This window comes from Zonotrichia albicollis, chromosome 29 (genome assembly GCF_047830755.1).
Source record: "Zonotrichia albicollis isolate bZonAlb1 chromosome 29, bZonAlb1.hap1, whole genome shotgun sequence".
Lineage (NCBI taxonomy): Eukaryota > Metazoa > Chordata > Aves > Passeriformes > Passerellidae > Zonotrichia > Zonotrichia albicollis.
The window spans coordinates 2242514-2268345 of NC_133847.1; the positions used below are offsets into that span (position 1 = coordinate 2242514).

The 25832-nt window shown below is 52.7% G+C and overlaps 2 protein-coding genes across 5 annotated transcripts in view; one reads left to right on the top strand and one right to left on the bottom strand.

The window, feature by feature from the left end:
- The window catches only part of ONECUT3 (one cut homeobox 3), a 32473-nt gene extending 22499 nt beyond the window's left edge, over window positions 1–9974 (top strand). The window contains exon 2 of the mRNA XM_074528589.1: window positions 5070–9974. Coding sequence (XP_074384690.1) covers window positions 5070–5362 — 293 coding nt within the window. The 3' untranslated portion in view covers window positions 5363–9974. The remainder of the gene's footprint in view (window positions 1–5069) is intronic.
- A 1196-nt stretch (window positions 9975–11170) lies between these two features.
- ATP8B3 (ATPase phospholipid transporting 8B3) overlaps window positions 11171–25832 on the bottom strand; it is a 38487-nt gene continuing 23825 nt past the window's right edge. For 2 of the 4 annotated variants that reach the window (XM_074528585.1, XM_074528586.1), the window contains exons 19-28: window positions 25112–25223; window positions 24786–24861; window positions 24276–24408; window positions 23581–23848; window positions 22570–22793; window positions 19988–20071; window positions 19001–19243; window positions 18671–18809; window positions 17651–17781; window positions 11171–15939 (exon numbers count right to left, since the gene is read on the bottom strand). In XM_074528585.1, coding sequence (XP_074384686.1) covers window positions 15640–15939; window positions 17651–17781; window positions 18671–18809; window positions 19001–19243; window positions 19988–20071; window positions 22570–22793; window positions 23581–23848; window positions 24276–24408; window positions 24786–24861; window positions 25112–25223 — 1710 coding nt within the window. In that variant the 3' untranslated portion in view covers window positions 11171–15639. The remainder of the gene's footprint in view (window positions 15940–17650; window positions 17782–18670; window positions 18810–19000; window positions 19244–19987; window positions 20072–22569; window positions 22794–23580; window positions 23849–24275; window positions 24409–24785; window positions 24862–25111; window positions 25224–25832) is intronic. The other 2 variants (XM_074528588.1, XM_074528587.1) reach the window with 2 other exon arrangements.

Consider the following 25832-nt stretch of genomic DNA (forward strand, 5'->3'; position numbering starts at 1 on the left):
TGTAAATGCCTTAAAGCCAATAATCTAAAATTACTGCTCGTGGGTCCTACTACAATGCATATTTCATAGTTCTATTTCTCTAAAGTATCCAGTCTTATTTGTAAGGCTACCCTTTGACACTTTCTAGTTCCATTTCTCTCTCAACAATGTCTGTCCTCTTCCATGGCGTTTCTAAGTCAGCATTTATTATCTCCAGGTTTGCATACAGGTGCACACTGGGTGAGCCTTCTGCCAGGCTTGGAGAATTTTCTGGAAATTCATTTCCCACATCAGCCCATCGCACCCTTGCACCAGGGCAACCTGTCCCCACCTTGCCAACCACACCCAGGTTCCCCCTCTCCATCCCTTCCTCCACCTCCCTCTGGGCCCATAAATGCTCCTCAGTCCTCTTCCACCCCTGAGAGATGATTTGACAAGGAGAAAAAGAGAGAAACTGGTGGGTTTTGTGCAGAATTTCCCCCCCCAACCTTGCTTACCGGCTTGCTTGCTCTGAAAGCCCCTGGCTGTCTTTTGTGATTTCAACAAATCACCAGCACTTAAGCAAAGTGGGCAGAAAATTACAGGTTGTATTGCAAGTGAATGGAGAGGGAAGAGCACGCTGGGGCTGAAAAGCAGAGGTTTGCTGGTATAATAGAGCAAGCAGGGTCTGACAGGCTGTGGGAGCCTGCAAAGCCATCAGGTATTAGTTTAATGCTTGGCGGGGTTCACGCTGCGAAGCATAATCGCAGTTCCTGAGCAGCAGCCATTTGATTGTCTCCATTATGTCCCCTCTGAAATGATTTGGGAGATGTTTTGCTCGGAGCTGTCAAGGTGAAGTCAAGGAAAACGCGATGCCTCTGACATGAGGCTCCAGGAGGCAGAAACCCTGGGCAGAGCCTCTGGGGAGGAGGAGAGGACGTTTCTGCCTTTTGGAGCTCTTTCCTCCTGCTTTCCCTGCCCGAGGTTCCTCCTTGTCTTTGCTCCCTGTGCTTTTTCTGCAGCTGGGTCAGAGCTGCAGTAGGGATGGGATGTTTGGATTGTGTGCCCGGCGTGTGGAGGGATCTGTGCCGTCACCAACCCCATCCCACTGCACCTGCCAACCCCCTTTGTCACTTCTGGGCTCCTTGGTTGGGTTTGGAGGGTGGGAAATGATCTGAGGAGGGGTCGACAGAGGAGAAAACCCCACTGTGGGTGAGCACAACCCATTATTGGCCAACAGAGCCATGGGAGACTGGAATATCCTGAGCTGGAATGGACTCACAGGGATCATCAGCCCAAACCTTGTCCCTGCACAGCCACCCCAACAACCCCACCCTGAGCACCTCTGAGAGCTCCTGGAGCTCAGCTTTGGGGCTGGGACAATTGGTCCTGGTACTGCCAGGGCGCTCTGTGCCCCAAGAGGAGCAGGATAACTCCTCTCCTTTGGGGACACATGCAGAGGCAGGGGTGGAAATGTCCCCGTCCCCAAGCCCAGAGAGCCAGGAAGGACCTGATGGAAAAACAACATTAAGCCAAGGATGGGCTGTTTGGACCTTAGAACTTGGGGGAAAAAGGGATTTTGGAGCACAAAGAAAATACCTGACCCACGGCTGGTATGGGTGGGAGGCAGAGCTGTGCCCCTGGCTGTTGTATTCACAGAGAATGCCTGATGAAGGCAGGAATGATGAATCTGACTCCATGTTCTCAGAAGGCTCATTTATTAGTTGATAATACCATATTATATTAAAGAATACTATACTAAAGAATACAGAAAGGATTCTTACTGAATGCCAGAAGGATAATAATGAAAATTTGTGACTCTTTCCAGAGTCCTGACACAGCTTGGCACTGATTGGCCAAAGAGTGAAAACAACTCACAGCAGAACCCAATGAAACAATCACCTGTGGGTAAACAATGTCCAAACACATTCCACATGTGAGCAAAACACAGGAGAAGCAAATGAGATCAGAATTGTTTTCCTTTTCTCTGAGGCTTCTCAGCTTCCCAGGAGAAAAATCCTGGGCGAAGGGATTCTATCAGAGAATGTGAGTGCCACACCTGGCTGCCCCCCTCGTCCCTGGCTGCCTGTGGGGACGTGGGGACAGCCAGCAGCAGGCTGCCTGGGAAAGCAGCACCCAGGGGATGGGGAATGGGAAAAAGATCCTCCGTGGAGGGGTTGATGGCTGCCGTAAATAGATCTGAGCAGCGCCGGCATCGATCGCTGCTGCGCGGAGCTGTAATTAGATTGAGCTGGGGAGAGGGAGTGGGGCTGTGTCAGCAGAAAGGGAAATTAATAAATAAACAAACCAGCACAGGAAATGGGAGATGTGGCAGCGCAGGCCAAAAATAACCCAAACTAGAAAAAATAACCCAAACTAGCAAAAATAAATAACCCAAACTAGCAAAAATAACCCAAACCAGCAGGGGTGAGGAGCAGGATGTCACCTGTGCCTGGACAATGGCACTGCTGCTACTGCAGGAGCCCAGTTTTTTACCCTGGTGGTTTGTGTTTGTCTCAGAGCTCGGAGTTATTGATGGGAGACTGGGGTGTAATAATCACTGCTAAAAAATGGAATGGGAGGGTGGAAAGCGGAGAGGTTGGACCCTGGGCTGGGTGTGGGAGTGTGTGGCACCAGAAAGGAGAGCAAGGGGACAGACTGGATTGCCAGGGTGACAGCTGGGCCACATCTCCCATCCACATGGAGACATTCCCAGGGCCATCCTGCAGGGCAGAACCCCTGTGGGTGGAGAGTGAGGAGCCCACCCTGGACACAGGAGGAGCTGAGCATGCCAGGGGTGCTGGGAGGGCTTGGGGAGGGTGGGCTCGGGGCACAGGTGTGGGGGGTAATGTTTCTGTTTGTTGTTTGGCTTGGGGGGACATTTGGGGTGGATTCTTTTTTTAAATTCATATCTGGGGGGGAAAAAAAGTCAAATTTTCTATAAAGGCTTTTTTTTGTTTGTTCTTTTTGCAAGCATCTGATGGTCATAGGGTAGGTTTCCACATTCTCTGCTGGTTTGAGTAAGGTACCCCTGGGACAGGGTCCCCTGGCATCACTCAGTGTCCCTTTGTCCCTAAGGATGGTGGTGTGCAGCCAAACTTGCCTGGGGTGGGGGAAGGGGAGGGGAAGGTTCTCCACTGGCTTTACCATTGGAAGGTTCTCCACTGGCTTTACCAGAGGAAGATTCTCCATTGGCTTTAACAGAGGAAGGTTCTCCACTGGCTTTACCAGGGGAAAGTTCTCCATTGCTTTTATCAGGGGAAAATTCTCCACTGGCTTTAACAAGAGAGAGTTCTCCACTGGCTTTACCAATGGAAGATTCTCCACTGGCTTTACCAAGGGAAGGTTCTCCACTGGCTTTACCAGAGGAGGGTTCTCCACTGGTTTACCAGGGCTGGTTGATTTGGACAGAGTGGTTGTTGGTGTCCAGCTTGGTGCCTCCCATGCCCTGCCCAGTGGGAGCAGAGCTGGTGGCTCCCAGCACAGTGTGGGGACAGGGCCAGCACTGGGACACAGAGCTCAATCTGCTGCATAAATTGTCTCCCTCAGTTAGCTCCAGATTTCCTCAGCTCTGGGTGGAATGGGTGGATCTCATCCCTCTCTCACAGTTCTAGATGATGTGAAGAGGATTGGTAGTGGAGGCAGCTGAGGAACTACAGGAGGAGGAGATTGCTTGTCTTCCAGTGAGGAAGAAATTACTCCAAACAGCCTCCTACTACTCCTGAGTTACACACTGCCTCCCCTGTGGCTGTGGAGGTGTGTTTGGAGAGCAGGGAGGGGTTCAGCCCAAGGGAAATACCTGTCCTGTGCCCCTGCAGCATCTTGGCCCCTCTGAGCTCTGTGCTTGGAGCTGGGAACTGCTTTGAGCCCCCCAGGCCAAAGAAGCTCCTGCAAGTGCCAAGCTGAAATCTGCCACCCAGACAGCAAATGTCTCAAGGGACCCTGAAAAATCCTTCAGAAAATCCGAACCAAGAAAGCCCAAAGGTGAAAACTTTTGGTGAAAACTGCTGCTGCCCTGGGCAAAAGTGGGACTTCCTCTGGGAAGTCTTGAGCCCACAGTTTGCTCTCTCTTTTCTCAGCTTCCCAGGAGGAAATGCTTTGTCCCCAGCCCTGTAGGGTCAGATCCATGTCCTGCCTTGCCCATGGCATCTCAGGTTCCTGCAGTTCTGTGTCTGGTTGAGTCCCTGAGCACCCAGATCAAACCTGACAGCTTCAGAATCAGCTCTTCTTTGAGACTGGATCAGCCACCTCCACCATTTTACAGTTTTCTAGGAAAATATCATAGCAAAGACTCCATATCCCACCCCTTCCACCAACACTGTGCTTGATATCCCCACAATTAAAATTCATATATTTATTTATTTTACTCACTTCCCTCTCTGTCCTCATGCAGAGCGCTGGGGTCAGGGGGGCTTTCCTGGCTTCCCCCGTGGCAGCCCCTCTGTGCTGACCTTTGCCTCCTGCCAAACCTGTAGGGAAAGCTTTTAATTCAATGCTGACAAATGTGCCAGAGAATCCAGTAGCAAAGGCACACAGGGGAGACAGAATTTCCTGGAGCCTCCAGTGACTCTGGCAGGAAAACCCTTCCCAGAGCAGGTGGATCCATGATGGGTCCCTCCAAGCTGATGCTGTGGGATTAAGGCTGCAGAGGGACCTTTCCTGTCCCCTGCATTTCTGAGCTGGCTGCTGAATGTGGTGGCCAGGAGCCAATGGTTCCCTGAGTCCTCTAGGGACACCCACAGGGGTGATGAGGAGTGAGGCCATGCTGAGGGAGGCTGAAGGATAACCCCCAGAATTCAGGGCTGAATCCCCATTGCCAGTCTCTGGGAACAGAGCAGTCCAGGGCTCTCCTCAGTCTCCAGCCCAGGGTCAGCTGGAGATGCTGAGACTTTCCATGGGCTTCCCCCAGGGTTTTGTCACCCTGGTGCCACAAGGGGCCATTGTCCCTTCTCAGCAGGCTCAGGGAGGAAGAGGAGGGAGCAGTGGGACACAAACCAGTGAATTCCTGGCGGGAAGGGCCTGGATTTTGGGAGGCAGCCTGGATTTTGCAAGCAGGCCAGGGTGGGGGAGCCCAGATTAACATCCCTGTTCTCTCTTTTGAACGTGCCCAGCCTGCAAACGCAAGGAGCAGGAGCAGCAGAAGGACCGGAGCCTGCAGCCCAAGAAGCAGCGCTTGGTCTTCACGGACCTGCAGCGCCGCACCCTGATCGCCATCTTCAAGGAGAACAAGCGCCCGTCCAAGGAGATGCAGATGACCATCTCCCAGCAGCTGGGGCTGGAGCTCAACACCGTCAGCAACTTCTTCATGAACGCCCGCCGGCGCTGCATGAACCGCTGGCAGGAGGAGCCCGGCGCCAACCCCGGCGTCCCCTCGTCGTCTACAAGCACTTTCTCCAAAGCATGATGTCCCCCAGCCCTCCCTGCCCCTTCCTGGGTGTCCCCCTCATGACAAAGCCAACCCCAGACTCACACGCATGGCCTGAGCGGGGTGGGTGCTTCTGGGGTGGGTTTGGGAGCCTGCAGACCCTCAGCTGGGTGTCAGCCATGGATGTGGGCCTGGGGCCACCTCCTGCTGCCACCTCCTGCTGCCACCTCCTGCCAGCTTGTGGAGCAGGGACAGGGTTTGTGACCAGGTCAGCTCCATCCCCAGGTTTGGGATGGAGGGAGGAGCAGGGCTCTGTCTGGAAGGAAGCATCCCTGGTCCTTGGGGATCACAGAGCATCATCTCCCCCTGCCCATGGAGGTTTTTGGGGAGAGGGGCCTGTCCTGACCTCTCCACCAGCCTTGATCTCTGTCACAGCCACCCTTGTGGCTCCCACAGGGGACGGGTAGAGGTGGGGGTGGCACAAGAAGTGGTGTCACAGGCTGGGCTCTGGTACAGCCCCACTGCACCAGGGCCAGACCTGAGCACTGAGCAGGGGAAGCTCTCCTGGCATGCCTGGAGGGCTCCTGGGCTCTGCCAGCTCTCTGATTGCTGGAGGGTTTCCCCTGCTCAGGTGCAGTGTGTTCCCCAAGGCAGCCAGACCCTCTGTGCCATCACCATGTGGCACTTCTATCCCTTGAGGGTTTTGGAAACCTGGCTGAGGACACCCCTGTACCCCCCATTCCCTCTATGGGCATCTTCCTCTGATCCCCCCGGACACCCCCAGGAGCACCCACACCCCAGGCCCCCCAGAGCCCCCCACCCACGAGAGTCCCCCTGTCCCAGATCCCTCCCAGAGCAGCTCCACGGTGAAGGAGTCCCCTCCTGCCTCCACGGACCCGAGCACCCCTTTCCAGGGGACCCCCGCTGCCCCAGCAGGTCAGAGAAGCACATTTTAGCTACAGAAATCGGGTATTTAAAATAACAATTGTTGGAGAGGAGACGGGAGGAGAGACTCGGAGCGAAGGATCTGATCTTTCCCGGTGACTGGCTCCACCTTTCACCTCTGGATTTCTGGTTCACTTTTCGGCTGAGGAATGGACACGGACCAAGCAGATTTGTTGGCTTTGCCTCTCGCCCCATCCACCCCTCAACACACACTCTTGACCCCTCCCATCCCTCCTCTTCATCTCTGTTACCAAAGAAATTACAAAAACCAAAAACACAACAACAACAACGACAACCAAAAAAAGACTTTCCCTCCTGGGAACCAACGTCGGTGCACGGTGGGAAAAGAAAAATCCGAGGGATCTGGTGGCGAAATCCAGCCCTGGGTGTGAGAAGGGGGAAAACTCCCCAACGAGATTGAAAGGGAAAAAAACCCCAACCCTCCCCCCCAAAAAAAGGAATAACAACAGAAACCACAACGAAACAAGCTCAAACAAGCTCAACAAAGACCGGCAACTTACCAAAAAAGACACCAGATTTTTTTTTTTTTTGTGCCAATTAACAACCTGCCTTAAAAGCGAATTTCTGGAGCAATGGTACTTAGCTTCAAAGGGATCATTTCCTCTGAGCTCTCAATGGTGACTTGTGCCATATAAAAAAGCAATCACGAGGCCAAACCCTTACAATCAGCCCTCTCCCAGCCCCCCAAGGGTTCCTTGCAGGAGCAAGAGGTGCCACTGGGGACAGGGAAGGGCTGGGAGAGGCTTGGGGATGAAGAGGGAGGCAAGGTCCCCTTCTTCCCCCATCAGTTGGGGAAAAAAAATCCTCCAAAACCAACCATCAACCAAAAAAAACCAAGAAAGGGACACTCTTGAATTTATGCGGGTAAAAAGTACCATCTGTGTTCTATGGTTTCTTCGATTCACTTTACTTTGAGAGTGATCAGTTGTGTCACAGGAAGGCACCTTGTTGAAAAGAAGGAAAAAAAGCAAAGAAATGAAAAGAAAAGGGTATGTGTTCACCAAAAAAAAAAACCAAAACCAAAAAAAAAACAAACAAGCACCCCAAAAAAAAGGAGAAAAGAAAGGACAAAAGAATGAAGAGAGAAAGAAAACATCCCTGCACACGAAGCCCTGAGCAGGCAGGGTCAGAGGACGTCTTGAACCAAAGAGCTCCTGGGGTAGGTGGGCGGTGGAGGGGCTGGGGGTGTCAGGCTGGACACGGTGACCCCAAACTGACCAACACTGCTGGACAGAGGGCGGGAGAGAGGGATGGAGAGAGGGCAGAGCGGGAAGGGGCAGGTGCCACAGCGTGTTTTGCCAACCAGAACCCAAAAACCTAATGGGAATCTCATCTCCCCCAGGACCCCGCTCCCCGCCACTGATTTTTTCCCCTAATGTTGTTTCTTCGTCTTGTCGTGACGTGGTGATGATGGTGGTGGATTCCTGAACCCCATCGAGTTGTATTCAAGGGCTGCAAAGCCAGGAAGGGGGCCTTGGTTTGGGAAGTGAAAAACACAACAGGAAAAAAGAAAAAAAAAAAAAAAAAAAGGGGGAAAAAAGGAAAAGAAAGAAAAAGAAAAAAAAAAAAGAAAAGAAAAAAAAAGAGTAAATGCCACAGGCCCTCAAGGATGCAAAGACATTTCTAGTGAGAACCCGAGACTAAAGGCTACCTCACTTGAGTTTTCAATTTTTGTGATTTGAAAATCACGTCTGATACCAAAGATTTTGTTGCCTTGTCTGGTCTGTGCTGGAATCGCCACTTTCCCTGCTCCCCGTGGCCAGGCTGGCCCAGAGAGCCCCTGGCCACCCCCAGCCCCAGCCCCAGCCCCAGCCCCAGCCCTGCCCTGAGTCCCCGAGAGCGAGGGAGGAGGCGAGAGAGCAGCTCCGGGATGGCAGCGTGGTAGATGAGTGCCTTTTTCCTGTACCAAAGGTGTGTGGCCATTTCTTTGCTCCTCTGCTTTGACCCCAAAACTCCGTGTGACCTTAGCTCTCCGCAGGGAAATAATCCCAGGGCTCTCGTAGCCTCTGGGCGTTGGGATGAAGGAAAGAAAAGCCAACCCTTGTCCTAATTGAGGAGAAAACATCCCCCTGGCTGAGGGAAAGGTGCTGGTTCCCCAGCATGTCCCCACTCTCAGATGTCCCTGTGTCCCCCAGGCTGTCCCCAGGGTCCCTCCATGCAGCCCCTCCTGCCCCAGGAGCACAGAGTTGGTGTCCAGGGACGCTGCTCCCAGGGAAGGGCTTTGCTCCATGTCCTTCTCCAGCCTCAGTGCTGGACCCTGCAGAAGCCCATGAGGTGACAAAGCTGAGTTTCCCCATGAGGTGACAAAGCTGAGTTTCCTCACGAGGTGATGAAGATGAGTTTCCTCACGAGGTGACGAAGTTGAGTTTCCTCAACTTTGGGTGTTTTTGCCTCACTTAGCTCAGATCTGAGCTTTGCTTCGCTCTTTTGGTAGCACAGTTCATGGCATTTCTGTCTGGAAAGATGAAGGCAGGAGCAGTGGAAGCCTCACCCTGAGCTTTCTCCAAACTCTTCCCTTAGGGAAGGGGTTGGACAGTGAATCCTTCCAGCAGGAGCTGTTTCAAAGTCCCCAGAGGGGCGTTTTTGGCTCTCAGACCTGTGCAGCCAGGTCTGCTCCATTCTGCCCCTTGGCTTCAGCAGAAGGCAGCAGGACCTGCTGGAGCTCCCCAGCAATCTCCAGAATGCCCAGTTTAGGGCAAACTTGGGTTGAGTTGTACCTGCCTGGGTCAGGCTCCGGCCAAGGTGACTTCTTTGAGTTGGACCAAACTTGCCCAGGGCCACTCCTGGTGTGGTTCTTGGGGTTGTCCTGTGCGGGACCAGGAGCTGGACTTGGTGACCCTTGGGGTGGGTTCCTTCCAATCCAAGATATTCCAGGATTCCAACGCCCCTGGTGAGAGCAACTCCATGGGAATTCCCATCCTGCTGGGCAGACTGAGAGGGCCCTGTCACCTCCCTGTCACCTCCCTGTCCCATCCCTGTCCCCCCTGCCCACCTCCACACTATTGCCTTGGCCAGGGCTTGCCCGCCCTCCTGGCCACGCCACCCTCCTTGTCCCCAGTCCCCACCTGGCTTGTGATACCAAAGACGTTCTCTATGCAGGAGAAAGCCTTCATTGCCACCCAGCACAGACCTTACAAGCCTTTGACAATGTTCTCTGAAATACCTCAAAATATTTAATGTATAGTTTATGTGATAAAAAAAAAATTACTTAGCTAGTTTTTGGAATTTGTGACTTGAAGCTTTATACTGTTAAATTATAATTTTGCAGAAGACGGCATGTTCTTATTTCTTTGATGCGTTCAATGGGAGACATATTGAATGTTAAGGAAATGAAAGCTGGATAGTTTCACGATTTAAAAAAAAAAAGAGAGAGAAAGAGAGAGAGAGAGAAAGAGAGAGAGAAAGATTAAAAAAAAGGACCCTTGGAGTTTACAGATTTCATATTTAAACAAGTCCTTTTAAAAAAAAAAAGAAAAAAAAAAGAAAAACTAATAATGATGACGATACCTTTGCGTTCAGATGTGTTACTTTTCTCTGAGTCATGTCGTATGAGAGTATTTATTATATGTGTTCTGTGTTCAAATGTAATTTAAAGAAGACAAAAAAAAGAAAAAAAAAAGACAAGATGAGAATTTGATTTATGCATGAAAAAAATATACTCTTTCTTGAAGTAATGTAATAATTATTGGGGAGGGGTGGTCGGGTGGGAGCGGGAGGGGACAAACTGTGCTTTTTTTGTCCACGAGTTTTTGGTTGATGAAGATTTCTCTGCATGGATCATGGTTCTGTTCCAGCTCACAACCACGGGAAAGTCGTCATTTACCCCCTCAGTTTCTTCCTTCACCTCTTTTGTTCCTTTCCTCACCCTGAAAATCCCTTGGCAGCCACAGGGGGAGGCGGGGGCTGCTTGGCAGGGCAGGGCAGGGGGCAGAGCCTGGCCCCGTGCCCAGCAAACAGGGTAAGGGAATCTGGGACACGGGACCCTGCCGTGCCCACCCGTCCCTCCTGCCTCCCCCTGAGGTCTGGCTCCTCGCTCTGCTTTGTTTTCTGTTTGTTTGGGGGGGATATTGTGGGGTTTGGGTTTAGTTTTGTTTGCTTTTCCAGCTCTGTGGGTCAAATCCCAAGTGCAGCCAAGAGGAGGAGAGACAATCAGCTGCCACCACGACCTGAGCTGGCAAAGCCATGGGGCTCCTGGTGTCCTCTGAGATAAGGGAAACAGCCCTGGGCACCCCAAAACCCCCTCAGGGGAGAACTCTCCAGGTGATGCTCCCAAATCCCCATCCTTGGAACAACCTCACAGCCCTGTCCCTGCACAGAAAGAGGTGCTGGAGATGCATCAAGGCCCAGCTGGACCACGCATGGGCTGGGATGACCCATTTCTGGAGTCTTTGTCCTCAGGAATGTGGTTTGGGTCAGAGGCACAGCCAGCACTCTGTCCCTGCCACCAGCCTGGCTCTCACTCTGTGCAGGCACTGCCCTGGTGGAAGAAGAAGAGTCCAGGCAGTGGAAGAGCCCCTGGAGGATCCCAACCCACCAGATGACCTCAGGCCACTTTGGAATAGCTTTGGAGCTTTCTGATATGCCCGGAGTCCACCCCTGAGTGGCTCCTTCCTCCCCTGCTCCTCCTCCTCTCCCTGCTTACAGAGGAGCATTGAGAAGCCACATCTTTGGGGGCCAGGAGGGTGATGGGAACCTGGAGGAGGCAGTGGTGCCATTCCCAGAGCATTTCCCTGAAAGTGCTGCTTCCTCAGCCCTTCCCAACCTCTTCACCATTCAAGGTGGACCCAAAGCTCAGCTCACCATGAGGAAAGACATCTCAGCTCCTTCAGGCCCCACCAAAGTGGCCCCCAAAAGCCAAGGAAGGTGTTTTTCAGTCTGCAGCTTTTGTCTGGTGCCAGCACTGAGATGCTCAGCACCAGGTGCTGGTGAAGACCCACAGACCAAGGACCCAGCTTTAAGGAGGAGATGATGTTGGTTCCACCCATCTGTTGCCAACCCTTCTGCCCTCTGGAGAGCCCAGCAACCCCACCATGCCCCATTTCCTCCTCCAAGACCTTTTCCACCAGGAGAAACTTGAAGGCCAAGACCACAATTACAACTGCAAGAAGGTTTGGACACAGCCCCAGTCACAAATCCTTGGAGCTTACAGAGAGCAGCTGGATTCCATCCTGGGAGTGATGGCTTGGGAGACCCTGGAGAAGCCAAGCTCTGAGCCCTGTTCCCCATCCTTTGGCCCACCAGGACTCTGGCTCAGCTGAGCCCACCCTGGACCTGGCCCTGCCTGCTGCCCACACCACCAAAATGCCTTCAGGAGCAACTTGCCACGATACCAAAGATTTTTTTTCCCCTGCAGGTAATGACAATCCGAGCTCTGTCCTAAAGACAATTCTCTTGACCAGGGTTGCACCCAAAGGGCATTTTTGTGCTGTGGGGAGCAGGAGTGAAAGCGTGGCCCTGGGAACACCTCCAAGGGTGATGGAGGACAGTGAGGAAGAGGAGGAGACCTGGATTCTCCCACTGGAACCTACTGGTTCATCCTGGCCAGTGTCTCCTGCTTGAACTGTGGAAGTTTTCAGGGATTTGGGTCATTCCATGACCTGTGATGCCCCCAGTTCTTCCTGGAGTGGAAGTTTTCCAATGATGGATTTATACTCTGAAACCCCAGTGCCAGCAGTGGGGCAGCACTGTCCCCATCCTGCCAGGAAAGCAGGAGGCCCCTGGGGTCAGTTCTAAACATTTTTACCCCACCAGAGCCAAGCTGTCCCTGCTCTAACATCAGCTGGGAAGGCAGGACATCAGCACAGAGTGAGAGAAATGGCTTTGCCAAAAATTCACCATTCACCCTTTTGGCTGAACATCCCAAGTCTGGGTGGGGGACACTTGGAGCTCCTCTCGACCTCACCCCGGGGTTGTCACTGCCCTGTCTGCCTGTCCCTGTCACCACCACGTGTCCCCAGCACAGAGCTGGCTCCTTTCCCTTGTCTCAGAGGACACCCAGCCATGGGGCTGGACTGCAGGAGCTGCCACAAGGAACCCACTTCCTCTCACGTCTTTGGCATCTTTAAAGAGAGGAAATTAAAAATGCAAAGAACTAAATTTGGAGTTGTGTTGGTTTGGTTTCTTTGTATTTTTGCCCTTTGATTTCTAAAGGAAACAAAGGAGTCAGACAGAATCCAGCCTGGTCAGAGAGAACTCACAGTCTCGGCTCTGCCAGCCCAGCCTCCTCCAGAAAACATTGCTCATTTTTCTGTATAGCAATAGGTGAGGCTTGTCCTCATCCCATGCAGTCTGAGGGCACCATCTCTGAGTTTTTAAATTACTTTTTCCTTCTAATTTAATTAATTGAAATTTTTTTTTGCTGCTGCTTCATTGTTACTCTCATGGGATAAGTTTTGTTCTACAGCGAAATGCAATTGTTACTCCTCTGTGTCTTGCAACTATATTTGTTTAAGCTATTTACAAACATTAAAAAAGAAAAAAAATAAAATAAAAAAGAGTCTTATGTGTCAGGCACTTTATCCAAACTGTGCTGTGTGCTCTGGAGTTTGTTCCTTGTTCTTTGCAATGACTCACGCAGGGGAAGTTATCAGGAAACTTAACTCCAGCCTGTCAACAGGTTTTAAAAGAGAGAAAAAAATTAATCTCTATTTGTTCATCCTCTACTGGTCATGACTGTGTTGTATTTCTGCAGCTTTCTGTTTCTTCAATAAATTATTTTCTAGTCATTCACCCTGGCGTGTGTGGTGTCCTGTGGTGGTGAGGGGGTCACTCCCCTGTCCCCTTTCACCCCCTCACTCCTCTCTCAAACCTGCCCTGGGAGCTTCAGGGACCATGCCCAGGGCACTGGGGAAAGTTCCTCCCCTCTTTTCCACCTGGCAGCTGCAGCAGTGAGAGCTTTCCCAGAGGAAAGATTTTTATTTCTTGGCACCATCCAATCCCTTTTGGCCAGAACCCAAGGGAAACACTTTAATTCTCACAAACCTGATGCAGATGAGGCCAAAGCACTTGTAAAACAAACCCATGGAACCACGTGTGCTGCAGGCAGGGCCAAGCCCCCTGGATGATTTAATTGTGCAATTTTTAACCCAAATTTCTTCTCCCACTGTGCCTTTTGCCATGGCACGAGCACAGCTGGCACAGACAGAGGGACCACGGGACCTTTCAGTGCTGATTTCACCCTTTGTGGCACAGCAGAGGTTTCCAGGAGAGGAGAGGAAAGCTATAAAGTCCTTTTAATTAAAACCCAAAACTCATAAAAAGGGTGACCTGGTCACCTGTCATTTGTTCACACACAACTTCTCCAGCAGCCACTGCTGGTGGCCCTGGCTCTGTGGGACGTGTCCCCGGTGCCCAGCAGGCAGAACTTCTCCATATCCCACTCAGAAGTGATTTGGGGACTTTGCAGAGCCTGTGAGCATAAACTGTGCCCAAAGGTGGGGACACCAGAGCTGGGGGAGTGGTGTGGAGACAGGAGAGGGCACACAGAGGACACTGCTCCTTGTGCAGGGACAGCAAAGGCCGGAGCTGGAGTGGTGGGGAGGGACAAGGAGGCTGCAGGAGCTGGAGAGGAAAAATCAATCAATCAATCAATCAATCAATCAATCATACCTGGCTGCCTCTCCAGAAATCAGGAGATATTTTAAAGTCACACTGCTCGAGTCTGAGCCACCTGGGCTGGTGGAGGTGGCCCTGCCCATGGCAGAGGGTGGCACAGGATGAGCTTTAAGGCACCACAATGTAGGAAATAAATTTGTAGAAAATAGCGAGCACCTGTATGCAAACCTTGCGATAAGAAATGCTGACTCAGAAATGCCATGGAATGCAACAGGCATTGTGAAGAGAAAAATAGAACTAGAAACAAGTTTCAAAGGATGGCCTTAAGAACAAGACTAGATAGTTTAAAGAAATAGAACTATGGGAGATGCATTGTAATAAAACCCACGAGGAGTAATTTGGGTTATTGCCTTTAAAGCATTTACAAAACAGTGTTGCAAAAGCTGATAAACCAAAAAACGTTTATAATACATCGTAATTAAAAATAGCTTCTGATTGTGATAGCATAAATTATAACATCGGTATTGTCTCACTCTTCTCATGAGACTAAAAATAGAATAAAAGTTTTTAAAATGTCTCTCAGTTACCCCATCTCTAAATTAAACAAAACATAATCCAACACCACTCAAACCCCTCCAGGATTCCGTGACCTGACAGAAAAACCACAGGACTGACACCAGCCCCTGGTGGAGAACACAAAACAAGGTTCTTCCTGCAGCCACTGCAGCTCAGTCCCCTGTGGGTGGGAATGAGGGGCTTCACCCTCCCAGCCCCTCTGCTGCTCTCCATTGGGGCAGGTAATTAATCCAGAGTTAATTAATGAGTCTGGGTCGGCAGCACTGCCTTTGTGGGTGCAGCCTGGGCTGGGATCAGCCTCACACCAGAGGCTCCGAGGGCTCGGCAGAGCCAAGGGAGCTGGGCTGGCAGCCAGGGGGTCACAGGGCGAGGGCGAGCTTGGGGACAGTGGGCAGAGAGCCTGGTGACAGTGATCAGGGAGCTGAGTGGCAATGGGCAGCTGGTGGCAGAGATCAGTGAGCATGGTGGCAGTGCTCAAGGAACCTGGTGGCATCAGGCAGGGAGCTTGGTGACAGTGGTCAGTGAGCCTGGTGACAATGGGCAGCTGGTGGCAGCGATCAGTGAGCATGGTGGCAGCAGGCAGTGATCCTGGTGGCAATGGTCACGGAGCCTGGTGACAGTGGGCAGGCAACCTGGTTACAGCAATCAATGAGCCTGGTGGCAGTGGACAGCGAGCCTGGTGGCAGAGGGCAGCTGGTGGCAGCAACCTGAGAGCCTGGTGGCAATAGGCAGCTGGTGGCAGAGATCATCGAGCCTGGTGGCAGTGCTCAGGGAGCCTGGTGGAATGGTCAGTGAGCCTGGTAGCAGTGGTCAGTGAGCCTGGTGGCAGTGGCCAGCTGGTGGCAGAGATCACCGAGCCTGGTAGCAGTGCTCAGTGAGCCTGGTGGCAGCGGGCAGCTGGTGGCAGAGGTCAGGGAGCCTGGTGTCAGCGGTCAGTGGCTGTCCCAGCTGTACAGCTCCGCAAAGCCACGTGCTCCCAGTGTAAGGGTCACGGTGCCACAGCAGGAGCCCCCCAGGCTGGGCCAGGCCCTCTGCAAAGCCACCAGACAGGACTGAAGGTGTTCCCTGGCAGGAGGGATCAGCCAGGTGTGCCCCGGCCCAGCAGGGTGGGGACAGCTACACCGAGGCCATAGCCAGGGTCCCCTGGGGTTGTGGGACAGCCAGGGCGGTGGCGGGGGTGGCCCTGGCACACAGACCGTCCCTCACACACAGGCTGTCCCTCACAGACTGTCCCTCACATGCAGACTGTCCCCAGCACGCAGGCCGTTCCCGCTGTCCCTCACACGCCCACTGTCCCTGCTGTCTCTCACACGCAGGCTGTCCCTCACACGCCCACTGTCCTCGCTGTCCCGCACACACAGACTGTCCCTCACACGCAGGCTGTCCCCGCGGGTGATGAGGCCGCCGTAGCCCTGCTGGTGGGAGAAGGCGTAGCTGGAGCGGCGGAAGGAGCCGCGGGGGACGTGCGAGCGCAGCTCCACCGGCGGCTCCGGGGCCCGCCGGGCCCTCAGCTGGATCCTCTGCAAGAGATCAGGGAGATGAGGGTGGGGACAGCTCCATGGAGAGCCCTCAGCTCAGGCGGGGACATGAAGAGGATGTCTCGTGAGGGCTGAGCTAGAACTGAGACCGGACAGAGCTAAAGAATAAAGCAGGGATTTGTTAAAAGGCCTCAGTGTATCCACCTTGGGCAGCACAAAAGCCCAGCCAGGGCTGCACCCCGGATGAACCAAAATAGTCACAAAATGCACGACCAATCATGGAGTCTGTCACTTTCATCAGTTCTGCTCCATTTGCATATTGGAATTCATTGTCCAATTCCAGCTCCAGCCCATGCAGTCCCACCCTGCTTGTTTTTCTCTCTCCAGCCCACGGTGTTTGTGCTCTTGGGCCTGAGATTTGGATCATTTGTCCTTGGTCCCCAGCTAGAGCAGGAATTATTTTGTCTCCCTGCTCTGTGCACAGAGCTCACCATCCCCTCGTGTGAACCCAGACCCACCCACTAAAGCAGCACAGAATGTGAAAAATAGAAAACTCAAACCTAAGGTATCAAAGACAGTCTAGGAGCACCTCTCCCAGGGCATGGCTTGGCTCCCAGCTCTACAATGACCTGATTTTCCATGGGGATTCTCCTGGAGATCTGCAAAGCTCATGGAGCTCTGGAGCACAGTGTCAACCCCTGCTCCCACAAGGGCTGTGGACACCTCCCAGGCAAGCCCTCAGCCCAAGGTGGGACACATGGTAGGCACAGGTACATCCTCCACTGATGCCTCAGGTTTGAGCTTTTCTATTTTTCAGATTCTGTGCTGCTTTAGTGGGTGGGTCTGGGATTCACATTAGGGAATGGTGAGCACTGTGCACAGAGCAGGGAGACAAAACAATTCCTGCTCTAGCTGGGGACCAAGGACAAATGATCCAAATCTCAGGCCCAAGAGCACAAACAATGTAGAATGAAGAAAGAAAAACAAGAAGGATGGGACTGCATGGGCTGGAGTTGGACAATTTAACTGCAATATGCAAATGGAGCAGAACTGATCAAAGTGAGACCCCGTGGCCAGGTGTCCATTTTGTGACCATTTTGAGTTTTCTCTTGGGTGTAGGCCTGGCTGGGCTTTTGTGCTGCCCAAGGTGGATCCATTGAGGCCTTTTAATAAATCCCTGCTTTATTCTTTAGCTCTGTCCAGTCTCAGTTCTAGCTCAGCCCTCATAAGGCATCACCACCAGGACTGGGTTTGGATCCCAGCTCCACCACGATCTCCTTTTCCATGGTGGGATGGGGGGACTCTCCCAGGGGGCTGCAAAGCTCACAAAGCTCTGGAGCACAATCTCAACCCCTGCTTCCACCTGGACTCTTCTGAAGCTACAACCCACAACCCCAGTGGGGGTGAGCTCCACCAAGGCTGGGGTGGCACCAGACCTGCACCAGACCCCAGACCCTCCTGGGGGGTTCTGGAGGACAATTCCTCACTGCAACCAAAAGCAGATGCTCTCCAAGAGCTGGGTCAGGTGTCTTGGCCCAGGCCAAGCTGGGCCATGGAGCAATTTTGGGAGAGGCCCCTGGAGTCAGAGTTGGTGCCAGTGTCATGAAGGACCACCATGAGTGGGAGCACCAAGGAGAGGTGACATGTCCCAGCACTACAGCCCAGGCTTCCCTGGGGAACCTCCCCTTGCCATCACCAATCCCAGACACCGGTGGGAAGCAGGACCTGCCCTGCCAGTGCCCCCAGCCCTCACCTGCTGGGTGCTGGCTCTGCCCAGGGTGGCACGGACCGTGTGCAAGGTGAGCGAGGGCAGGGTGTTGACCACCAGGGACAGCAGGACCACGAGCAGCACATAGGGGTCAGTCAGGGCATTCCAGCTGGCGTCTGTCAACACAGGGGAGATGTTTGGGTAGGTGTTCCAGATTGCAAGGCAAGATGTACTCTATTACCATCTCTATGGCAGTTGTCTTTTGTCAAGTGGGCAGTTTTTCCTTATCTCTTCCACAATCACTCCTCCCTCAGGGCAAACATCTGCTGATAACAGCTATTGAATGTCACTGCATGGCTGATAAGAACTACAGCATGCCATTGGGAGATGTGAGCCCAGAGGGAGGAGCCAAGCATTCCTGCCTGGATACAATCTGGAGATTCTGGAACACCAGCACAGCTTCTGCACTGGATTTCCCAGAAGAACTGCAGCTGCCTCTTCTTCCACTGGATCTTCAGAGGAAGAGACTACACCCTTCTACAGGATCCCAGCTCCAACAGAACCACACCTGACACTCCAGGAGGGCTGAGCCATAATTCCAATGGGACTGCCACCAACACCCTGACCCACAGGGCGTCAGGTTGTGTTCTGCTCTGTCAGTGTTGGTTTAGTTTACTGCACTGTTTATTTTATCCTTTTATTTTCTTCCCTCTTAAAGAACTGTTATTTCCTGCTCCCATATTTTTTGCCTGAGAGCCCGTTAATTTAAAATTTATAGCAATTCAGAGGGATGGGGAAGGTTTACATTCTCCATTTCAGAGAAGGCTCCTGCCTTCCTTAGCAGGCACCTGGCTTTCCAAACCAAGAGAGTAGGGAAGGTGAAGAGAGAACAGGGAACAAGTCAGGAAAGTGCTGAGGGCTCTAAAGAGAAGATGGCACCTAAAGTGGAGTTAGAAATCAAGGTAGAAGTTCAAGAACGAGGAGATGATCTGCAGGGTGGGAAACAGCTCCTAGCACCAAGGCCAGGGAAGGGAAGGGCTGTGGGGATAACCCAGGGCACCTCACCTGGGAAGCGGAAGATGGCAGGGGCTATCCTGTAGGCATCAACAGTTTGGGTCAGGAAGGAGAAGAGGCAGAAGAGGAGCAGGCTGGCTGTGACCATGAGGAAGGACAGCACTGTCCAGTACTGAGTGTCCAGGACAATCTGTGGGGACAGAGCACCAGTCTCACAAGGGCCGTGGTGACCCTCTTCCATCCAACTGCTTTGTCCAAATCCCTTCTCCATCCCAGAGACAGCATCCCCCCAGCCATGAAGCCTCTGGGGACAATGCCAGAGCCCAGGGACCCTGAAGATCTGCTGTGGGGCAGGATGAGCAAAAGCAGATGAGTGCTCACCTCCACCAGGACTGACAGCAGTGCTGACAGGGCCACTGTGACTGAGAAGGACTCATAGTCACCCACGACCTTGGTGCCAACGTGGTCCTCAAAGGCCCAGAGGGTGATGTAGAAGCTGATGAGGGAGGTGCCCACCCCGTGCAGGAGGGTGACACCAAAAACACGGTAATTGAAGAGCTCGTCCTGCTGCCCAACCACGTAGAGCTCAGGGAACTCCAGGCTCTTCTTGTCACTCACATCCTGCTGGGAGAGCATCCCAGAGGGGATGCAGGGATTGGGGGATGCAGGGACTGGGGCAGGGAGGGAATCACAGAGAGGATGAAGGGATTGGGGCAGAGAGAGAATTTCAGAGGGGATGCAGGGATTGGGAGAGGGAGGGAGGGAATCCCAGAGAGGATGCAGGGATTGAGAGAGGGAGGGAATTCCAAAGGGAATGCAGGGATTGGGAGAGGGAGAGTATCCCAGAGGGGATGCAGGGACTGGGAGAGGGAGAGGATCCCAAAGGGGATGCAGGGATTGGGGCAGGGAGGGAATCCCAGAGGGGATGCAGGGATTGGGGCAGGGAGGGAATCCCAGAGGGGATGGAGGGTTTGGGAGAGGGAGGGAATCCCAGAGAAGATGCAGGGATTGTGGAAGGGAGGGAATCCCAGAGGAGATGCAGGGATTGGGAGAGGGAAGGAATCCCAGAAGGGATGCAGGGATTGTGGAAGGGACGGAATCCCAGAGGGGCTGCAGGGACTGTGGGAGCAGGATGGGGCTGTCCCACCCCACACACCCTCTGGGAGAGCTGCAGCGGGTCCCTCTGCCCCGTGGCTCTGGGGGGACTGGGGACAGGCACCCCAGGACTGAGGGTGAGCTCCAGATGCCCAGGGAGCTGACAATGCCCTGTGCTGGCACCAAGGGCTGTGGAGATGGGGGCAGTGACTGCCAGGCTGGCTCCCACTGCCGAGGGTGGCACAGGGCTGGGTGAGCCTGGGGAAGCCATACCTGCTCGAAAAGGCCCACAGACAGCACGGGGTAGGCAGTGTAGAAAATATTGTAGAGTGCGAGGAACCAGCCCTCGTACAGAGGCTAGAAGGGAACAGGGAGAAGCTGTGAGCTTGGAGGTGCTTTGGAAAGACTCACAGAGGATGTCCAGGCCCCAGGACACTCAGATCCAAGCATGGAAATCCCCTTGGACTTGCCCCATCCCCTGCATCAGCCCCACATTTTCTGTAGGGTCACGGTGCAGACAGAGATGGGGCTGGAGCTTCACGTGTTGCTGGTCAGGTCACACTTGATGATGGCTCTTGGGATCAAAGTTCCCATTTTGGAGGAAACCAGCTTAATGCACATGGGATCCTGCATCTGTCCAAGACTGAACTGCAGCTCACAAGTGTGAAAGAGGTTTTACAGTGACTTCTGTGAGCCAGAGAGAAGTTTGATATGAGGATCCATGTTTACCCCTGAAAAAATTTCCTACCAAGGTCATTGACATAGAAAGCCAGAAAGAAAGAAGGATAAATAAGAGAAACTTGCAACTGTCTACTCCAATAAGCACTTTGTTGGTCTTTCCTGACCAATGAGTAAAGTCTATATTTATGAGTCTTGTAAGAAGGTATAAAAAGCATGCATGCTATAATAAAAACAGGTTTAAAGCCTCCTGAAAATGGAGACAAATGTATTGTTTTTGTCTCAATACAACACACAAGGAGATCCTAAGTTTCCCCAGGGTGCTTTCCCCATCCAGCCAGGTGAAAAGCAGATAACCAGTGCAGATAACCAGTTATGTCTCAGTCAGAATTTGGACATGGCGAAGGAGAAAAGGGGACCAAGGTGGTGATGTGGACACGTGTCCTCCAGGCAGCCCCAGGCACAATCCCTGCAGGGGATCCTGAGCAGGGGGGTCGTAACTCTGATGCAGAGACCACAGGATGGATGTGAGCCCTTGACCTAGGGTGACATTATGATGTTTGTATTCCCATTCTGTGTTCTGTTTATGCTGGACATCATGTTCTGTGCCTTCAAGACTGGCTCTGAAGAGCGAATGTTTTGTTTTGGTTTTGTTATCAGCCTGCTCCCCCACGGCAGGTGGAACACAGAGACAGGGCAGTAAATGGTGCTGCTTTTGCTTTTTGCTTTGCTCTTGCTTCTGCTCTGCTCCTGCTTTTTGCTTCTGCTCATTAGTTAGTTTAGCTAAGCAGTCCAAATTTTCCCTGGACTGTTTTTACTTTCCCTTTTTTGGAACCACTTAAACCTGCTCCAGACTGGGACCTGGGAATACCAAGAGTTTGCACCTTGTGGCTGCAGCAGCTGCCCCAGCACAGGACAGACTGATAACAGAGCGGCCACCCCCTCTGAATTTGTCATCTTTTTCAGAGCAGTGAAAGAGTGGTGTCATCTGCCTCACATTGGGGCAGATGGTGAAAACCCAGCTCTGTTGGCTTTTCACCTCTACTAACAAGTCATCTCTCTTTTGCCACAGAGACAGGTTTGCTCAATAATAGCGGCTCGTAAGCAGCTCACTTGGGTTTCAGGGTGGCAAACTTAAATTCATTTTGCTTGGTTTTTCTTGCTAGACCATGATGCAAAAGGTGCAAAGGTTGGTCTTTGTTGTTTATAGCTTAGTTTTCATTATTATTTCATCTTTCCCTTACGGTACGTAGTCTCTATCATGCCAGTGGTGCCTTTTCTATTACCTATACTGGGACTATAAATGCTTTAGTTGGGTGTGAGTATTGTTCATTTTGTGTGTTGGGGGTGCTGTTCCTGTTAAATAAACAGGTTCTTTCCACTTCTCTCCAAGGAATCCTTCCCAAACCAGCTGGGGTGAGGGGCCGTGTGTGTTTGCTTTCTGGAGAGGCCCCCTTTTGGAGGTGTTCTCCCAAATTTGCCCTAAACCAGGATGTTGGGGAAGATGAAACAGGAAAGCCTTATAAATATGATTGCCTGGCAAAAGATTTTGAGAATATGGAAACTATAAGCGAGATTGAAATGAAAGCAAGCTTTGAGATCCCTCAGTTACTGAACAACTGGAAAACAATGGTGTGGCCGGCTGAAGGTGATCCCTTTTTGATGAAACAACACCCTCTGCTTGCAGACAGGCTCAAGGGTTTGAGCAGACCCTACTAGCTTGGCAGAAGGGGCCCAAAGAGGAGTTTTTAGGGTTTAAAATGTAGCACAGTATGGTAATGTAGTGATTCTTATAGGCTGTATGGAAATGCTATAGGATAATGCTATATATAATTTATATATTGTACTAGATTGGTTACTGAGAATCAGAATAGTCAACACAGAAGAAGATTTATGGTATTGTAACGGGAACTTTGCCCTCTTAGCTGTTGCCTCTGGCCTCTTACTTTTCTATGCTCTTACCCCTTTTACTCTCTTACCCTCTGATCCTATCTATCCCTCTCTCCTCTCGGGCCTGCTCTGAGCTGTGGCTGCAGCTCCCAGCAGGGCCCTGCCCCCAGGCCCTTTGCAATAAACCCCAAATTCCACGACCTGGCTGCAGAGATCTCTCGTCTCCGTCTGTCCCAACCGTGCTACCCCTCATCACTCCTACACCAGGACACCCCTGCACCCCTCACCTGTGCTGTGAATCCGCTGTGGAAAGCGAACCACACCTGGGCCAGGAGGCCGGCGAAGGTCTTGTAGAAGAAGCAGCGCAGGAACTTGCAGATGCGCAGGTAGTTCCAGCGGCCGTGCACCAGGAGCAGGCGCTGCAGGAAGGAGAACTGGGCCAGGGCGTAGTCACTGCACTGCACGGCCTGCAGCCCCTCCAGCCCGCTGATGCCCACCCCGATGTCCGCGGCTGCGGGTGGCAAACGCACACGGGGAGCTTTGGGGGCAGCCGGGGGCTTGATGGCCCCATGGGTTGTTGTAGGGGGATACAGGATGGGTAAATGAAGGTGGGATAGAATGGAATCTTATTCCCTGAAGAGTTGCAGCTGAGCCAATTACTAAAGATTAGGAGCAGGCCTGATGTTAACAGGCCACACCTGTAGCCAGTAAGAAGCATTTTATAAAAGAGTGGATTGGTGGGAACTGGAGTGAGTTGGCTACTGCAAGGACAAGGAAGAGTCAGTGCCTAGAGGAGCTGCCTACAAGAAACATCAAGGAGGGAAACTCTGACAATATGGAACCCTTGCAATGTAGTGACAATAGAACTCTTGCACCATAATGACAACAGGTTGTCCCCAGGAATGTGAATCCAGGAGTGACAGATGAAGGGAACAAGCCCCCTCTATGCCATGTCCTGGATATTCCAGGCGTGGTGTGAGAGCACAGTCCCGTGTCAGGGCTGCTGGGAGGGGCAGGGATGGCTCTGCCAGCTGCCCACGTTGGGGTTTGAGGGTTCATCAAGGTTCATCCCAGGTGCCAAAAGCATGTGGGCTACCGTGCACTTATCTCATGCTTGTCCCTGTCCTGTGCTTCTCACTACCCTCCCAGCACAGCAATGTGGGGAACAGGTTTGGGGCTTCCCCTCCCAGTTCCTCACCCCAAGGGGAGGGTGAGATAGTGGAGATGACAAATAGGGCACCACCATGACCAGTAGGACACACCAACAGAGCCCCAACCTCCCCCTGCCCCAGCCTCACTTTTGATCATGTTGACATCATTAGCGCCGTCCCCGATGGCCAAGGTGACGGCCTTCTTGTGCTTCTTCACCAGCTGCACCATCAGGGCCTTCTGCTTGGGGGTCACCCTGCAGCAGATCACAGCCTGGCAGCTGGTGGCCAGGTCCACAAAGGCCTTCTCCACCAGAGCCCCCTGGTCCTGCGAGGCCTCGGCCCTGCCACAGCACAGCCACTGCCATGGCCACCCCTTCTTCTCCTTCAGTACCTCTCCTGTGTGCAGGATTCTGTCCTTGGGGGAGAGGACACATGGCTGGGACCTCACCCATAGCCCTCAGAGCCGTCAGCTCTTCAGCACTGCTCTTAAATGCCCCCAAAGAGAAACTCTGGTTTGTCCCAAACTCATCACAGAGTGGGTGCTGTGACCATGAACCCAGGATGTCCCAGTGTGACCACGAGACCTTGTGAAACCCACCCAGCCTGTGTCACCCCAGAGCACTGAGCAGATTTGGCCAAAGCCCCCCAACACCAAATGCTCAGTGCAAGGTTGTTCTCCTCCCCACCCTTCTTTCCCCAGCCCCAAATGGGCTTTTCCCACCTTTTGGGCAGGAGGAGCACCATGTCCTGCCCGTGCTGGTGCCACCCAGGACTCTGATACCACCAGGGCAGGAAGAACCATCAGGCAGGGAGCAGAGAACAGCATCCAGGTGCCTCCTTACCAGGAAGTCCCCGCTGATGATGATGGCTCTCTTGTGGCATGGAGTCTCTGGGTGCTGCTGGGAGAGGCTGCACGGGGCGTCCCCATGGCCACTGAGGTTGTTGTTGCTCTCCCAGTAAGCCTGGAGGATCTCACTGTGGGAGGAAAGGGGGGTTGGACATGAGCTGGGGACACTGGGAATGCTGGTGAGGCTTGGTCATCTCAAAGCCAGGGAGATGGCACTGTGGTAGGAACAAAGAGAAGGTTCACTCATATCAGAAATCAGCCTGGTTTAGAGGCTGGAGAGAAGCTTAAACCCTTTATGGGCAAAACCTGCCATGGGAGAGCGTGAGCTGGGAGAAGAAACAGGTGAGGAGGCTGGAAAATCACCAGATGAAGACCATGGACATCCAGGCTGGCACAGGGCAGGAGGAGCTCCTCTGGCTGAGCTGAGCTCTGCCCACCCTGCCCCAGCTCCTCTGCTGAAGGTGTCTCCAGCAATGTCCTGGGCCAGGAGGGGATGGTTCCTCACCTGACCTCCTTCTCCTCCAGGATCTCCATGTCGTCTGTCAGCAGCCTGCAGGCGTAGCCAATGTTCGTCGCGGTCTCTGCAACACCCAGCCCTCAGTGCTCCATGGTGCTGCCCCCAGCCCAGGGCAGCCCCCAGCCCTAGGCTCCCAGAGCCCATGGCGGGCAGCAGCTCCTTCCCCTGCCTCAGTTTCCCCTGGCAGGTGGGATGTGCTGCTAAGGGAGCAGCAGGACCAGTTCCTGCCCACTCCCAGTGACCCTTCTCCTCTCTGGTCCTGGTCAGGGGAGAGGCTGAAATTTGTTGGGGGGTCTGGGGGTGCCTGCACTGACCTTGTTTGTCTCCTGTCAGCACCCACACTTTGATGTTGCCCAGTTTCAGCAGCTGGATGGTCTCGGGGACCCCGTCTTGCAGCTTGTCCTCGATGGCTGTGGCCCCGAGCAGCTGGAGGGGGTGACTGGGTGTCATGGCACGGGGCAGGGCAGGGCAGGACAGAGGTGGGAATCACCCCTGCATCCAGCCAGCAGCCCTTGCTGGGGGTGACACAACCTGACATCTACAGCTGGACACCCCAGTGTGCACTGGCATGTCACAAAGTCACCCCTCGGGCAAAACTCCACCTGTGCTGCCCCCAGGGAATGGGTGCTGGCTTGGACACTTCACCTCCTCATTCTGGAGAGCCAAACCCCCCTGCTGCCCTCTGGGGCACAGAGAGCTCCTCCTGACCCCAGCCCCGTCCTGTCACTGACATATTTTCTGAAAAATAGCTTTGCCAGAATTTTTCTCCTGAGAAGCTGAGAAACCTCAGAAATTGGTCTCATGTGGATTGTTTTTACTTGATGACCCATCATGGTCCAGCTGTATCGAGGCTGTGAGCAGTCACAGGTTTTTATTATTCATTCCTTTCTAACCTTCTAATGAAATCCTTTCTCTCTATTTATTTTAGTATAATTTTAGTATAACATTTATAATATAATATAATAAATATAATATAATAAATATAATATAATATAATATAATATAATATAATATAATATAATATAATATAATATA